We start from the raw sequence: 18,716 nt of genomic DNA on the forward strand, positions 1-18,716 counted from the left end.
ATCACATCAGTTATCTCCTCTGTAAAGTTTTTAAGGATTTTGTTTTTTATTCCACATATTATCTGATTGCAGACACTCTTTTTCATCCCAATTGGCCACTGGAATACTCCACTTTCTCCTGCTCTGACAACACACAGCCAGTCGTCATGTCATCAAGAAGCATCCAGTTTTTACACATGTAATGCCCTTCTCTGTCTTTTCTCAAGCTGTCAAAAGATGTTACTCATCCTTCAAGATACAGCACAAATGCCAGCTACTCCCTAAAGCCTTCTCCCATTCTCTTCTTCCAGTCAAAATCACTCGTTCTTTCCTGGTCTTGCTCATTCTTCTGTGAGCACTTACTTATCTCAGGCCTGTCCTGTCGTGAGTTGGACAGTGTTTCCCACTGCACAGATGAACGTCTTACAAGAAGAATCTTGTTTTATGTAACAATTATTAGCACACAATAAATATGTTTATCCTGCAATAAGTATGTTAGGGTATTTTTGTTGAATAATTGCCCTGATTGAGGAATATAAAATACTCACTTTAAAGTCTCTAATGCTTAACCCTCATTTGACAGCCTTAATGTATGAATAATTTTATAGATTTTGGTTATTTTTCACTTAAGAAAATTTCCGTGAGACACCTGCAGTATTTTCAAAGATTGAGTTGAAGACCTTTTTCATCCTTCCAAAGATTCTCAACTCTCCACTCCTTTAACCCTATTTCCCCCCTTTTGAGCTATTAAAATTTCTCTTGAACTCTTACTTCTGTGCTTTTTCTTGCTTCTAATCCAAGTCTCCCATAGGAAGCAAATGACAAAATAAAATCTTAAAAATAAGCTATTAAGAAAGGATTTTCTTCATGGGTTTCTTGGGTTTCTGGCCCGCTCAGAAGCACTTGAGAATGGATTCTATACCCAATACATATCCAGGGAAGGGATGATCCATCTCCACTGACATATCTCCTGTGTTCACAGTCCTGTCTGAAATTAGAGCTTCAGTACTGATCTAGGACGAACCAACTGCCTTCCAGGAGAGCAAAGATTTTAGCTTGTTTCATTTTTTTTTCATAACTATCTAAACTGCCCCCCGCCCCTCCTCCCCACCCTGGGTAGTCTAGTCAACTTCATTTTCTTCCAAACTTTTCATAACTCATATGTTCAAATGAATTTGGAGTGTGTGATATGTATTATGTGTTGGTATATTTGTGTTTTTCTATTCCAGGAAAAAAATGGAAAGCATTCTTAAACAGTTTTGGAACTTGAGGGGAAAAATCGTAACATAGCTAATAGCTGATATGTGTTTTAAAATCTAAGCAAGTGTAATAAGTAAAAGAAAATTGATAAAGTAAAAAGTACACTATAGTGTTACCACTTCAAGGTAGAGAAAAGTTCCAGCTACCGTTTATTGAACACTGTGGGGAATGCTCCTACTGTGTTTCATTGATTCCTTACAATCCGTGAGGTTCCCTCGAGCCCCCAGTTGATGTGTTAAGAAAATCAGGAAAAAGGAGATGAAGGGACTTGTTCAGAGTCACATATGGTGTATGTGAGTCAGGACTTGAAAGTAGACTATTTCTGGAAATAAAGCTAATATCAGCTATCCCTGATTCTCTTAATTATAAGATTAAATTAATTAAACATAATTATAAGATTAAATATAATTATAAGATAAATTACCTTAAGAGTAAAACATAAATAACTTTCTTTAAAAGTGAAATATGACTTTTAATTTGAGATTTAACTTGAAATCTACCTTTTGTGATTAATGATGTGATGTCCTTATTACTTATTACCTTCTTGATCTTGGACAATTTATTTATTTATGTTTACCTCTGTCTCTTCCTATGTAACAGAGGATTTAAAACATTGATATAGAGGTCACATCTGATAATTTTTATAACAGTTCTTTATATCTATACAAAATGTTAGTTCCTATACTAATTTCATTTTATCTTCTTGGTTACCAAAATTTGACCTAGTTTTAAATATCCTCTAAATTCATTGCAAAATATTAAGAGAGATGACTATAGTAGGAGAGGCCACAGGCATGATGAGCTTGCTGTATCCTCAGGCATTTTCCTTTTTGAGCCACAGTGATTTCAAAGTGCAGTGTGTATTTCTGTATCAGAAGCTGTAGGGCTGACCTTGAGGGAAGTCAAGATACTTGAAGTAATATAATGCTCTAATCGTGTTTCCATTGAAATTTTACTAAATGGGACGTTTGAAAATACTTTAAGAAACTTTCTTAGAAAATGATTGTTTTTTAAACTTAAACCTTACATAAATCTAAAAGTTTATCGTAAGATATTATACCAACATTGAAAGTAAAATGATTACATTTGTTTACCCTCCCAACGTTATACCTTTTTGGGAAATCAGTCGTTTTCCTTTTATTATGAGGGTGTATGTGTGTGTTTATCTTTTACCCTAAGTTCAATTTTTGTTTTGTTGATTGTTCCACAATGTTTGATCATTTTATTGCCTGTTATTACTTATATAATTTAATATGGATTAGCATTTCCATATTCCAAGAAGTATAGCTGACTGATATCTGGAAGAGGTTAAAAAAAAACCGCACACACACAGAACATTTTCTCGTATAATTTAAAGAGTTTGCATATGGTGTTCCATCAGGCCTGCATATCTACTTTGCTTGTCTAGGTAAGTATTTTAAGTGTTTTGAAACAGTTGCCACTGTTTACATTAGGAAGAGTTCATAGAAAAATCTGTATTTTTTAATGTTCTCGAGTAATCACATGACTGGACAAAATGTGCTACGTAACAATGAGCTGTAACTATTAAATAGAGGCTGTGCCTTTAGATGAGGCTTGTACCTTCCATCTCAACAGTTTCTGCTTTGTTTTCCTTATTTTATCATCAACTTTGCAATTTTGTGTTTCCTGTGTGTTGTCAGCTCCTCATATTTGTTACACCGGCCTGGCTGCTTTGGGTGGTTCAGTTTATGTCCCCTTGAATAAAAACTATCTTGTGAGACTGGGATTATTTCGGGCAGGATTCCGTATCAGCATATTTTGCCCTACTTCATTTTTTTAATGGTTGTCATATAATTTATCATTTGGATATTCCACAGTTCATTCACCTAATTTCCCATTGTTGCCAAGGTAGCTTATTTTCCGTGGTTTTGTATTATAAATAATGCCATAAAGAATAAATAGTATTGTATACATAGATGTCTTTGCATCTTTGTGTGACGTATATCCAAAGGACAGATTTCTAAAAATAGAGTTACTTACTTGAAGAGTGTGATTTTGAAATTTTCACAGCTGTTGTCAAATTGTTTTCTAATTGATACTTCAACCAAGAGCATTTGAAAATGTCTTTTCTCCTGAACCATATCCCATCCGTATAGACTATCATATGTTTCTGGGTCTTTTAGGTGGAAAATTGCATTTTGAAGTTTAGGTTTGCACTTCTTTAGTTATATATGAATTTGATCATTGTTTGTAATGTTTATTGGCTACCTGTGCTTCATTTTTCATGAACACTTGGACTTATTTTTAAAATATTAAAGTTTACAAGTTTGATCTCTCTGTAAGTTCTTTGGTTTTAGTGATCTACTTTTTATGACAGACTCATAGATTTCAATGTTTTATTGAATAAGCTATCCTTTTCTGACTGTTTTGAAATGCCCTTTCATCACGTATTGAAGTTTTACTTTGGCTTAATACTATTTCAGAAACTCGGTTTTGCTCCGTAGATCTATTTCAGATGATTTAAGTTCCTCAAATTTTATAAACCTAGTTTTACATACTCGGTAAAATTCCTGTAACTATTATATAAAATTATGTTGCTGTTTTAATTATGTGAAAAATTATAGTTTTAGGAAAACTGCACTTCATTTTCTTTAAATGGTAGTTATTTGTTATACATAAGTAGAACAGTGCAATGGAGAAAGTAAAAGAAACGTCACCAAAATAATCCTAACTGATATATTAAGGGTATATATATTCTTGATATTTTTATATGCCCTATCTTTAGATGGAAGGTTAGAGAAAATGCTTGATAGAAATACTATAATGAGACGTGAAAATAAATGTCTGTAACTTTAATTTAAACAAGAAATTAAAGTGAAGTGAAAAGAAATTATTGGAATTCATATACAACTTTCTTTACTGTAAAGTTTTATTTCAGTGCTCGTCTAAGATTAATAAAGACATGAAAGAGTATAATGATGACAACCTTAAATTTTACTCTGTGTTGAGTGATTCTCTGCTATAAAATTTCATCCTCCTTTCACTCATCTCTTTTTTTAAATATAATGTTTTTACTTTGTCAGCTGAGATCCCTTTTCATGATCACATTCACACAGTTCCACGATTGTCTAGCCAAGGTTCTATATTTAAGGAGTCAGTTCTTAGACACACTCCTACAATAACTGTTCGTTCTTGTGTTTGTTTTTAATTTTTAATTGCCATTTAGAAAATGGAAAGTAGCTGATTTTTCTTCAAGAATGGTTCATTAGTGTCATTGACTAAAACTCAATTTTAAATTTGACAATATTTAAAAAAATTCCTTAGATATGAATAGAAACTTGTCTTCTAGGATATTCCTAGATTACTACTTTTCCTTCTTAGAATTGTGTGGAGTTGGTTTTATCTTTTGGTTTTTAATTGATGTTGCCTTTTTCTGCCTGGTTGTCTATAGACTCATTTCTTTTATCTTTTGAATTTCAGTTGCTTAAATTGGAATATATTTTGTGTGTGTTTGTTTCCCAAACTTTTCTTAAAAAATTGTATGCTCTTTTTAATATGCGGATTTATTTCCTTAGGAAAATCGTCCAGTTTTATATCATCTATGTTGATTTTATTTAGTTTTATTTTTCAGTCAGCAGCTATCCATATTTGGATCATATTTTTTTTTTGTCTATGTTAGGTGTCTCTTAGGTTCTCTTTAATATATTCAAATTCATTGTTTTTCTTTAATTATTTCAATTCTCAATATTTATTCATTTAATAATTTGCTATTTTTGCTATACTATGTACTTTTTTTTTGCTGAGTCTAAACTTATTCATCATTATCTATTGATATACTTTATTCCTCCATTTATTTCGTTAAGTCTACAGTCTTTTACTTTTCATTCTCTTGTCATATAATCTTTCAGCTCTTATTCTTTTGAGTTTATTTTTAATTAAGTTGTATAATGTGAAACATTTGTAAAAAGGTTTCTATGTAGCTAAGTTGAGATATTGTTCATTATTCTGCATCTCAAATTTTGTATATTCCCTGGATATCCTAGATATCCTACCTAGATTCCTGCCATCTTTCAGGGAAAGATTGCTTACCCCTGAGGGTATGGGGAGGTATAGAGAAGCCTATTGGCTTGTATAGTATTGTATACAATATTGTATACAATTTTGTATAGTTCTGGAACCTTCACTTCTGACATAGAGCACCTGCCACATGGTTTACTTCTCCAGTTTTACCAAGTTTTTCCTGGTTTGTTTCTTACTGGATATAGGGGATACTAATGAAAATAGGGTAGTAATTTTGGTGTACCAGTACCTGATCCAGGGGAACTGGGAGAGGGTCAGGAGCAGGCATGTGCTGTTCTTGGTCCTGCTTAGGAATCTGTGATTTCTTCTTGTGGCCACTGGCTTTTGTACTTTGATATGATGTATGTTCTTGCCATGCTTAGTTGCTTCAGGGAAGGAAAAGGCTGCAGGCCAAATCTGGCCCACCACCTGTTTTTGGAAATAAAGTGTTACTGGAACACAGCCACACCCACTCATTAACTTTTTGTCCATGGCCCCTTTCATACTTCAGAGACATCCTTGAGTAGCTGTGACAGAGACCATATGGCTGACAAAGCCTAAAATATTTGCCGTCTGCCCCTTAACAGGAAAAGTTTGCCAAACCCTGCAGTAGGCTAATTTTCTTTTTCTTGCTGAATTTTGACTGTGTTATTTCATTTCCTTAGGAATCAGAGGAGAGAGATGTAGAGATTCTGTTTCATTACACTGTCTTGACATGGAAGTTGCTATAATGCTAGTTTTTAAAAAATTCATGAAATAGTATAGCCATCATATTTCCTCTCTCATACCAGTGCTTGAAGTTACCAAAAATGCTACTTAGATTAGCTCAGTTTATTTTAAATAAGACTGATTTTATCCTACCAGGTAACCTATACTAATAAATGAAATTATTTATATTATTCCTCTTTAATAATGTCCTTTTTTTCCCTAAATAAGATTAAAGCAGTTACTTAATTACAGTAGCTTTTCTAGAAGACTATTTGATTTTCTAACTTATTTTCTTTCACACTTCTTCAAAGGTATAAACAGTTTAGCCAAATTTTGAACAGCATTGGAGAAAACGAAGGTGGTATTGATAAGTTTTCCAGAGGCTATGAATCATTTGGCGTCCACAGATGTGCTGATGGTGGTTTATACTGCAAAGAATGGGCCCCAGGAGCAGAAGGAGTTTTTCTTACTGGAGATTTTAGTAAGTACTTGAAAGCATTGAACTAAATCGTGATGTCTTATTAACTATTTAATACATATGTTTCTTATATTTCATGTATTTAACCATACGGACATTAATGATTACAAATAAATATCAGACTTTTCAGATAGAACCTTGTAATTTATTAAGCTCTTTGTGTGGTGCAGCTGTTTCTGTTATAATGTGATACGTGTATTCTTGACTTTCTGTTCTGTAAAATCATGTACTAGAAATAACAAGGATTTTGAGAAAAATGCTATTAGGAAGACAGCTCCAAATTTACTCAACTTTGTTAGCAAGCTATGACAAAACAAGTAGCAATCCAGGTAAAAATACTGGCATAGTTAAAGCTCCACTAGCATTCACACCTGGCTGGCTGGAATCATAGTTCTTGGATCCTCTGTATAGCCTTATACTCTTTTCGGAGACTTCAATAAAAGTAGATACCTAATCTGGAGAGTAACGTCCATCACTCATTTCTTTTTTTCCTTTACCTTGTTTTAGAACACAATGGGAAATCTCTTCTCAGCCTTGTCATTTGCAATGTTAGCTGCACTACACAGAGTTAATGCTATGGAAAGCAAAGTCAGATTTCTAGCTTAGAGTCTGGTGGGAGGAAGGACTGTAATGTAAATAACTGTAATACAATCTACTACGTTTTATTCTTGAAGGGTAAATACATTACTAGAATGATGACAAGGAAGAAAGTTCAGTTTTGAAAGTGGAATAACTGGAAAAAATAGGCCTTGGTAAATGTTCTTGATACAAGGAAAAGGAATATCAAAATGATTATAATCCTTTAATATCATAGAATGGTATAATATTTAAAATTTGATTTCACTGGGCTCAAAAGTCTATATGCTGTATTTTCAACTTCTATGGCATTTTAGAAACAGCAAAACTGTAGGGACAGAAAACAGATCATTGTTTTCAGGGGTTGGGGTGGTGGGTAAAGGTTGATTACAAAGGGACGTGAGGGAACTTTTGGGGATGGTGAAAATGTTTCATATCATGATTGTGGTGCTGGTTACCTGACTGTATGAATTAATCAAAATTTATAGAACTGTACATGTATATAGAACAAATTTTGATGCAATGTAAATTATTCTTAAAGGAACTTGACTTAACAAAACTTTGGGTTTTACATTAATATGCATTGTCTAAGACAGCACTGTCCCACAGAAATAAAATGCAAGCAACTTATGTAATTCAGAAATTTTAGTAACAATATTAAAAAAGTGAAAGGAGAACAGTATAATAAAATTTAACAATAATAAATTATATTTACCTAGGATATAAAAATATTATCATTTTAACATTTAATCAATGTAAATTTTATTGATGAGATTTTTATTCTTTTATTATACCACATCTTTGAAATCTGGGTACAGCAAGTCTTAATTCAGATGGTAAGTTTTCATTGCAAATACAGTAATCTTTCAGTATCAATGGGGGACTTGTTCTACAACTTCTCGTGGATACCAAAATCCAAGGATGCTTAAATCTCTTGTATAAAATGATGTAGTATTTGCATATAACCTAGATGCATGTTCTCTTATACTTTCAATTATGTCTAGATTATTTACAGTACCTAATACGATGTAAATGCTGTATAAATACTTGTTATACTATATTGTTTATGGAATAATAACAAGAAAAAAAGGCGGTTTCAGTATTCAGTGCAGATGCAACCATCCGTTTTTCTTTTTCAAATTTTCAATCTAAGATTGGTTGAATCAGTAGATGTGCAACCTGAGGGCGGACTGCACTTAATTTAAATTTAAGTTTAATAAAATTTTCAGTTTAAAAGTATGTTCATATACCCAGTTTTTTTCCAAAAAAAATTAAGAGGTTTCCAGTAACTGACTTGAATAACACTTTTAAAATTTAAATTTAATAAATTAATTAAGATGAAATAAAATATAAAATTCAGTTTCTAAGTTGCACTAGCCTCATTTCAAGTGCTCTATCACCTCTTGTAGCTACTGGCTTCTTTACTGGAAAGTACAGGTCTAAGGACTGAAAATAGTTCATGGTGTAGTCCCAAAAATTAGAAGTGTCTGGGAAGTTGTTGTAAAATTTCATGGACACTTTTGTAAAAGACCATGAGATCTAATAATTCAGATTAGCTTGGTCTGGTGGTGATTATTCAACGTATTTTGAGGATAAGAGACTACTCACTTAAATAATGTTTGTTATTAATAATTTTTCTTTTACATAAACACAGGTATTTCCCCATCTTCTCTACGTCACTGCCTTGACTTTTTGTTACTAGACCACTTAGAAATCTGCCTATAATCAAGGCATTCTATTTTGCTAGTTTTCTTTTTTAAAATTCCAGGTAGAGGTTGAGGATATTGAGAATGTTTAAGTTAAATTTTTATGTAAAGATACCCAACTACTATAAGAACCACCATTAATATCTGATAGTTGCATTTGGTCTCCCTACCCCCACATTTATAATGAAACCCACTTAATAGTTTCTATAAATATAAAAATATAGAAAAGGGACTATATGAAAACTAGATTTGTGAACTGTCATAATGACTGTTGCTCATTATTAGAAGTTGTGCTGTATGTGTTTGTAGAATTGCATTTAAAAATTGTATGTTCTTGGACTTAATGCTTAAATGTTAAAAGTACAGTAATTTAAAAAATATTGTGTAAATAGAAAACTAAAATTACCCGGCCCATATTTTATTGCAAAATGTCCTCTGTTAACTTTTTTTCCCAATTTACATTGATTTTTAAAATTCCACTCTTTATAAAGATGTATTGCATCATTTAAAATTTCTCCATATCCTTGTGATAACATTCATTTAATGATTCTCAGTCAACAAATATTTAGTAACAAGCAGCAGATGTAATCAGTGGGCCTTTATTTTTATTGAAGAGATAAGCAAAGACTACAGTAAATGAAATTGTGATAGAAAATAGTTAAGGACAGGCAGTATGTTGGGAAAACTTAAATGTCTAATTTATTTTCTTTTTTAGATGAAAGGATGTCTCTTTTTATGACCAAAGTCATAGGATCTCAAAGTCTCTTTGGGAATGGGATCTCAACTTTTTTTCACTAATGGGCTTTGACTTTCAAAAACAAACAAATCAACAAACAAACAAACAATTTGAAAATTGTGAGTGGAGTCTGAATTCTGAGCCAGTGATGCATTTAGAAGGTTTCTTTGTAAAAAAAGATATACACATGGGTCAGTGTGACTTTAGCGAACACAGAATTTTTATTGTGATGACAACCTACATGAAAATATACTCTTAGACAACTGAATTAACCATGCCTTACACACACACACACACACACACACACACACACACACACACACTCTTCAGGGATTCGTATTTCATTTTTCCCTTATTAACATAAAATCCATTTTTTCCTAATAATAGTTGAGCAAAAAGAAAGATTTTTTTCCTTTTTTTTTTTTTTGTACCTACTGACCTGAGACTATTTTAGTTACAGGTACGTAGAATAATCAAATACAAATGCTACTTAAGAAATAAATTGCTGGCTGGCCTTAGTGGCTAACATGTGTAATCTGTAATCCTAGCACTTTGGGATGCTGAGGTGGGAGGATCACTCAGGTGTTTGAGACCGTCTTGGGCAACAGAGACCCTTTACCAGAAAATAAATAAATAAATACAAATTAAAAAAATAAAGAAATCTTCATGAATTGGTGTGTAAAATAAAACATCATGGGATTTAGAGTTCGAAAACACAGTTGAGTTCTCTAAACAATGGTTCTTCCTCTGGCTCATTGGGGTTTAATGTGATGATGTTTGTTTTAACTGTCTAACTAGTTTGCTCCTAACTAGATTGTGAATGTGAGAAATTTTGTACCTTAATCAGTGCTACAGAAATGTTAATTGGCAAGATTAAAAAAAAAAAAAACTCTTACTTGCAAAGGTCTTTTTATTTATTTCAGAAAATTACTATTAATTTCAAAAGGCAGTTGAGCCTTGCAAAAGTAAAATAGTGTGTTTTGCTAAAACTCAGGCAGATTTACCATCCACATTTTAAAACACTACTTGGAAAACAGCTTCACTTTAAATATAGTACATATATTTTTCTTTATTTGAGAGAAAATACAACAATCATTTCTTTTTCTTCCAGTCATTTTTAAACAACTACTTTTTTTTAACTAACAGCTGCCACAGCAACCTAGAAGGATGGTGTACATATATTGACATTCATCAGGATTGGACTTTTACCACTGAAAAAGTATTTCTGGTTAAACTAGAAACTTCTTTAAAGGGCTGAGATGAATTTCTAAAACTTTGAATCATCTGCAATACAGGAAAGACCCATTCTTTAGAAAATTAGATGTGCTTTAAAATATACTTGGAGTTTTGGTTCTAAATCATGTTTATTGCAGGTTGCTAAATAATTGAAAATAACTAGCTGCTTTCCAGTATCTAGATGATAATAAGAGAGAAAGGCAGTAAATTACATATGTCAATATAAAATAATTGGGTTCCTATTTGCTATAACGGAAAGCATTTCATTTAAAATTACTGAGTATGGGAGCTAGGCACCTTTCAAATAACCTAAATGTCTATCACTGATAGACTGAAAGAAAGGAAAAAAGAAACAAACCCTGATTTTATGCCTATAGAAAAGGAACCACTGATATTTTGCAGAGTGGGAAAGATAGCAAGAAATTTTACCTGTGTTTTGGGCCAATTTTGTCTGTAATTTTTTTTTTCAGTTATATAAGTTTTCAGTGTCATAAAAGCCTTCATATTTCTTAATCCTTCTTGCTCTGAAACCGTGCTACTCAACATGTGCTCTGCGGACCAGTGGGTTCTACGAACTGTGATGTGTTTTCAGTGATATTATCAGAAATTGGGAATAAGCATTTAGGAATGTTGATAGCAAATTTGGCAGGTTCATTTTATTTCTGTAGAATCTAATAATTATAATACAAAAATTTGGGCTTGAATTTTAAGACTTTTTTCTTTCAGTTTTGAATAATTAATTTTATTTACATAATTATTAGTGTATGGTAAAATTAAAGTGTTTTAAGAAAGTTAATTGGTACATAATCATGGTCTGAGAACACTGATATGAAAATTAGTGATCATTATTTATTGGTTTAAAGCCATTTCTGGTTCAAGGGTGTAATTCTGATACCAGCTTCTTTTGGATTTTCTTTCTTCATCTAATCTTTTGTGTCTCTGTTAGTCAGCTTTCACTGTGGCATGACATTTTACAAACAACTCCAATGTTTTGATGGCTTACAACAACAAAGGCCTCTTTCTTGTTCATGTTGGTTGTAGTTGTCAGCTGTGCCTCTCCCACAACTCTCAAATTCACTGCAGAATACAGGTTAATGGAGTAATCCCAATATGGGGATACACTGATAACATCAGAGAGAGAGAAAGAGCAATGAAGAAACTCTGGGATGGCTCTAAAAACATCAGCTTAGAAGTAACGTATGTGATTTACACTTACATTTCATTAGCCAAATAACATGGCCAAGCCTTATGTCAATGAGGCATGGAAGCCAAATCTTCTTTTATGGGGAGGCTTGTGATGGTTAATACTGAGTGTCAACTTGATTGGACTGAGGGATACGAAGTTTTAATCCTGGGTGTGTCTGTGTGGGTGTTGCCAAAAGAGATGAACATTTGAGTCAGTGGACTGGGTAAGGCAGATCCACCCTTAATCTAGTGGGCACAATATAATCGGCTTCCAGTGAATATAAAGCAGGCAGAAAAATGTGAAAAAGAGATGAACCTAGCCTCCCAGCCTACACATCCTTCTACCCTGCGGGATGCTTCCAGCCTTTGAACATCAGACTTCAAGTTCTTCAGTTTTGGGACTCGGACTAGCTCTCCTTTCTCCTCAGCTTGCAGATGGCCTATTGTGGGACCTTGTCATTGCGTAAGTTAATAATAAACTCCCCTTTATGTATCTACCCTATTAGTTCTGTCCCTCTAAGAGAACCCTGACTAATATAAGGCTCATGAAAAATTGGGAATAATAATGTATGACCCATCTTTGTAATATACAGTGTCAACTTCCCAGATTTTTTGATATTCTAAATATCTTACAGTCTTTGTGGGAAGAGAGTTGTTTTGGCAGGGTAGCGATCCAGACGGATTGTTGAGAAGATTTCTTGACTTGTGAACTCAGATGGATCTTCAAGGAGTGTTTTGTTGGATAGACATTTTCAACTCCCCATGGGTTCTCTGTTAATGCATTTTGGTCGTGTGGCTTCCCTTCAATTAGGTTTACTGGAAATTTTTCCTAGAAAGAAAGTTTTTGGAGGCAGTCTTGGGATTCTAGATATTGTTTCTTTTGGCAAAGTGGTAGCAAACTACAAGGTGCAAAAAGAAGGCTTTAGGTTTGTTAACCAAACCAGTACCTATGCTGAGAAGTGACCTCATTGACGTGTATGAACCTAAAGCAAGTATTCAGCAAATATTGTTTTGTAGAAGGTTTTTCAGTACTTCCTTTGGCTTTCCAGCCTGATGTTGTTGCTCTCACCACCTTAATCTGTTTTACCTAATGGATTGTTCACTTTCAATGGAGTATATGTACAACAGAGGTTTACTTAACCAATCTCAGTTTACTAGACATAGTGAACTTACTTCTGCTTAACAGATTTCACTGTAAATGCTGCTGACTGATTCCCAGAGAATACTGAGCACAGGTAGTAGACTATAGTCTACTACTACTTTCTCCCATACCATTCTGCTTCTACCAATTATATCGTGTATCAGGTTTCCCCCCAACCCCATCAATGCTATTTTTTCGCATTATAATTCTATAACATAATTTTACATAAAGTGATGATCTATGAATGTGACAGGAACGAAAGTTACTGCATATTGGGAAAATCTCAGTAAGGATACGTTGTAAAAAGTATTTTGAATTAAGTATGCTTAAGTGAACTTAAAAAAAAATCTATAAACCTAGTTGAATTTTACATGTAGATTATTTTACATGAGTCTTTTGTTTTCATTCATTTTGTCCATAGGGAGTTGGGAATTATAAATGTTGCATTGGAGATGTATGTTCATACAAGAAAGATGTTCCAAAATCCTTATCAGAGGACCCAGACTTTAGTTTTATGTGACAAGATGGGTGAATGTATATTTATATTTATGTTTTAAGTTAAAATAGCATGTTTACTATTTTGTGTATGTATATACGTACTTTATTATTCCCTCTTTTAACTAATATTTTCAACATATATACCAACTTCTGGGCCCAATTGTGCTGGGTCGTGGAGCTTTGTTATAATGCCTAATGGGATTATTTTTACTGAAAGCATCTTTACCTTCTGGGATTTTAGGAGATTGCTGTTAGAGATCTGGTGGTGTTGTAAGATATATATACATATCTATGTCTATATCTCTGTATGCCTAATATATATTATATATAAAATTATATATATGTAATATATAATAGTCATATACCTAATAGATATCATACCTAAGATATAATACCTACAATATAATATATAATTATATATATTAGGTTTTTATCCATGGGTCCTGGCTCATAACTCCCGTATCTCTTGTTACAGTCTTTCGTTAAAATGCTGGGTGTGTTAGCCTTTAAGGGCAGGCTTCAGGAAACAGAATCTTTCTTCTGCCTAACCTTCCACTTAGAGTCCTCCAAGGCAGGACTCTAATCTTTCCCCACCTTTCTGATTGTGTTTGCTAAGACTCTACCCTGAGAGGGTCCTGCTTCATACCCTGGGGGAGGCATACTTCCATAAAAACCCAAGAGAACTGGATTCTAAGAGCTTCCTGAGAGCTGAACACCTTGGGGTGGCTTGCCCGGAGAGGGCGTAGAAATTGTCTGTCCTGGGCCGGGCACGGTGGCTCACGCCTGTAATCCCAGCACTTTGGGAGGATCAAGACTGGCCAAGATGAGGTCAGGAGATCAAGACCATCCTGGCTAACATGGTGAAACCCCGTCTCTACTAAAAATACAAAAAATTAGCTGGGCATTGTGGCGGGCGCCTGTAGTCCCAGCTACTCGGGAGGCTGAGGCAGGAGAATGTCGTGAACCCAGGAGGCGGAGCTTGCAGTGAGCCGAAATGGTGCCACTACACTCCAGCCTGGGCGACAGAGTGAGACTCCGTCTCAAAAAAAAAGATGTTGTCTGCCCTTTCTCCCATACCTTACCCTATGCATGTCTTTGTCTGTATCCTTTGCAATGTCCTTTATACAAAACTGGTAAACGTAAGTAAGTGCCTTCCTGAGTTCTGTGAGCCACTCCAGCAAACTAATTGAACCCAAAGAGGGGACCATGGGAATCCCAACTTGAAGTACTGGAGGCCCAGGCTTGTGACTGGTGTTTATTGGTGTGAGGGGCAGCCCTGGGGACTGAGCCCCCAACATGTGGGATCTGACCCTGTCTCCTGGTAGATTGTGTCAGGATTGAATTGAAGGATACCCAGTTGGTGTCTGCTGCTTGATGGTGGGGAGAAATTCCCATATCTTTGGTCACAGAAGTCTTCTTCTGTGGTGACGATTGTTGTGGTGTCAGAGTACAGGAAAAACATGGTTTGAGAGTTTTTCCTGGTACCTTAATGCTAGAAAGTGGATTTTGAACTGTGTACCATAAATAGAAATTTTCTAGCCGCATATTGCTTTTAAAAAATATTCTGTTCAAAATTTCTGCTCTGTAGATAATACAGGGCTTTTTGTTAGGTTTCGGTTTTGGTATTTCACTTGTAGTTAATGTCTGTAAAACTACCTTGTGTATGGTTGTTCTTTAGCAGTTGTCTTTAAATTTTCATAATTTTATCTATCAAGTTGGCTTTGTGAAGCTCACCATTTACTTACACAAAGAAAGTGCATTATTCATATTCTCTTATCAAGTTAGATGTTTTAGAGAAGTGATGTTCTATTTTATAACAGTCACATCTAGCCCCAAGTGTGACTGATTACAACTTATATCAACATTTTTTGTATCTTGATCACAACAAAACTATTCATTTTAAGTTCAGATTGCATTATTCTAAGAAGCTGTCACTTATGATAGACGTTTAAGGCAGTTTCCATTTAATTTGTTGATAATTTCTTTCTTATGCCACGGGTAGCTTATCTGAGTATCATTTTGCATTGTGAAGAGGTTTACAGAAATGTGGTAAATCTGTCACAGGTGTACAGCATTGTTTGTTTTGCTCATCCAGGCAGTTGTTTCATGCAGGTGAGTTGGAATTCACTGACTAGTCTTGACGCTTGGTCTGATTTATTGTCAAGCTTTGAATCTGTAGCTCTCTCTTCATATCATTTTCCTCTTTTCCCTATTACTGTCTTGTATTCTTTATATTTTCAACCCCTGTTGAACTATTTTCTTTTGAGAGAAAAACTAGAAGTACTTTTAAGCTTGAATAGATCTTGGGGGGGCGGGGGGAAGGAAACATTTGCTTCTTTGTATTATAGCTTGCCAGTTCATCATGTAAAACTACGAAAGTATTCATTTTAATTATGACTGCCAGAGACTCCCCCCCCCCCCCCATTATGGACTCCTGAAAAAATGACTTAGCCATCTTACTCGCTTGTAAATCAGTGGCAGAATTGCTTCAAATGTGTTATTTAGCGATCAGGAAGGTGAAAATAATACCGCATTTCTTTTCAGCAATAATGAATGACCTTCAGTATGGATGCCATTGCCTTTTAACAACCATGAACACATAAGTGAGTTTTAACCAAAATCTTGCAGGACTGTTAAGACTCGCTTTTGTATTTATTTCGTTTCTTTCTTTTCATTTTAATATTTTAAAAGTTAAAGGATATTCATATAACATTCACTCCTTTAAAGTACACACTTCAGTGGTTTTACTATACTTTTATGTTGTGCAACCATTTTACTGTCTAGTTTCAGAACACTTCCATCAGCCTAAAAGAAACCTCATACCCGTTAGTAGTTAGTTCCAATTCCCCTCTTCTTCCTACCAGCCCCTGTCAACCACTAATCTAGTTTCTGTCTCCATGGCTTTGCCTTTTCTGGACATGTCATATAAATGAAATCATACATGTGGGTTTTGTGTCTGGCCTCTTTCATTTAGCATAATATTTTTAAAGTTAATCTGTTTTGTAGCATGTAACAGTACTTTTTATGGCCAAATAAAATTACACTGTATGGGTAGTCCACATTTTGTTTATTAATTCCTCAGGAGATGGTCATTTGGGTTGTTTCTATTGTTTGTTGTGAATTATACTGTTATGCAATTGTGTGCACACATTTTTGTGTGGATGTATGGTTACTGACAAGGCCAGTCCCCTCCAAAAATGGGGTCTTTCCATGTTTGGCGCTGCCAAGCCAATATGCAAACTTAATGTGGATGTCAAGTAGTACAGGCTTTATTCAGTGGCTGTGGAATTGAGAAGAGGGAGCTTGGCTCACAAATCAACTTCTTGAGGGATGAGGGGTTAAAATGTAGTGTTTTTCTAATGAAGAGATTCGACATTAAAAGCAAAAGGAATATTCACGATTTTTCTGGAAGTGGACGGTGAACATTTCAGAACTGGAGTGCTGCCTTTTTTGTCCTTTTATGGCCTCTTCCAGTCGTTGTCGTGGCGATTGTGAACTGTCATGGCACTGATGGGGGTGCCATTTAGCATGGAAATGAGATTATAAGGAAGCCTGAGGTCTTTTTGACGTGCTTCCATTGGCTGTCTTGGTCCTAACCAGTCTCAGCTAGTCTGGCTACAAAGGAAACTGTATTGCAGGCATCCTGTTTCTTAAGGATAAGCAGAGTGAGGGCGGGGTAGAAATTCAGCTATGTCACATAGGCATTACACGGGGTAACAATATAGTTTTGATTCTCTTGGGTTGTCTTGATTATTGATGCTGTTTCCAAATTCATATATTTTGCCGTGTTGGTCATTTCCTTATTTGCACTGTGATCCTTTCACTCATCCTTCTCTGCCGTCCTCTCCACATTTCCAAGCTGCGCTCCGGTGGCTTCTGCTTCTGTTGAGTTGGTTTTGTGGGTAGCACTAGTGGAAGACTGGAGAATAGACGGAGCAGGGGAGCTGGAGGATTCTCCCCTCCTCCTTTGCTCACTCTTGCAGTCTGGAGTAAGGCTGTGCCTCTTGAAGCAGCTGTGTCAAAAGAACATAAATCACCAGAGACATTTCTGATTTTATTTGCTTCTAAGTGACCCCTACTTTCTTTAAATAGCTACATTTGTACATACTGTTTTGTATCTTTCTCTTTAAAGAGGAAGAAAAATTTTTGGTTCATTTGTTCCTCTCTCCCACCTTCTCCCTTTCTCCCTCCCTTCCTCCTCCTTTTCCTCCTCTCTTTTTCTTCCTTCTGTACCTCCCACTCCTTTTCTCCCCCCTTCCTTCATTTCCTTCCATCCTTCCTTTTTCTTAGATATCGCTTTGATCATCTTAATCCTCAGCAAGCCTAGTAACTAGTGTTAAAAAGAGTTTCAGGCTTACAAAAAGGCTCTGGGTTCTTAGGGAAAAGAAGATGGTACTTTATTTCTTAATTCACATGAAGCAAGAAATTAACTTTGTAGCAATTAGCACAGACTTCTAAAATATCATAAAACAATTTATACATGATTACCAATACACCTAAACTCTAGACAAGTAATATCAAAGTTTTATTCTGTTATTTTTTTCCTGTAGTTACAGGATATAATCTTAAAATAAGGTGCTTACTCTGTTTAAAATTGTATTTTCCTCCAAATAGTGTTGATATTCACATCTAATTCACTATACATATAGTTTATATATATATGATATATAGGTGGTTGTGTATGTGTGTTTGTGTGTTTCAAAAATCTGTTAGGGTTCTTGGTATTAGAAGACTATATGAAAGATCCAGAATTTAAATTCAATAGCTTGTTTCTCATCTACTCCTGCTTTCCTTCTCTTAAATAACAGTATTTATTGAGTCTCTTCTGTGTGCCAAATACTGTGCTAAGTAAGTCTTGGAAATTCAAGCAATGCACAAGAGGGACAATAACCTTCTCACCTAGCAGAGGAAATGGATGGTTTCTTCCTAACCAGCAGTCATTGCCTGAGCTCATATATTAATACCATTAAATTGAAATTTTGATGTTATTATAAGTAGTTGTGGCCATTATGATTTTTTTATATAAAATAGATACATTTTATAAAGATATGTTAGGAAGTAATTATAAATGGATACTTTCCTAAGTACTTTCTAAAGTCAAAAAATAAATCTTGGAATATAATTTAATAATAATTATAAGCAATATACTCCTTTAGGATACTGTTTTTTGAGGATTGTGTTTGATTGCGTTTT

The 18,716-nt window shown here is 34.5% G+C and overlaps 1 protein-coding gene across 1 annotated transcript in view; it reads left to right on the forward strand.

The window, feature by feature from the left end:
- Nucleotides 1–18,716, forward strand: part of GBE1 (1,4-alpha-glucan branching enzyme 1) — a 277,716-nt gene that overhangs the window by 46,881 nt on the left and 212,119 nt on the right. Inside the window, exon 2 of the mRNA XM_017875583.1 lies at nucleotides 6,279–6,448. Within this exon, the coding sequence (XP_017731072.1) occupies nucleotides 6,279–6,448 (170 nt within the window). The remainder of the gene's footprint in view (nucleotides 1–6,278; nucleotides 6,449–18,716) is intronic.

The sequence above is a fragment of the Rhinopithecus bieti genome, unplaced genomic scaffold, assembly GCF_001698545.2.
Source record: "Rhinopithecus bieti isolate Rb0 unplaced genomic scaffold, ASM169854v2 scaffold_566, whole genome shotgun sequence".
Lineage (NCBI taxonomy): Eukaryota > Metazoa > Chordata > Mammalia > Primates > Cercopithecidae > Rhinopithecus > Rhinopithecus bieti.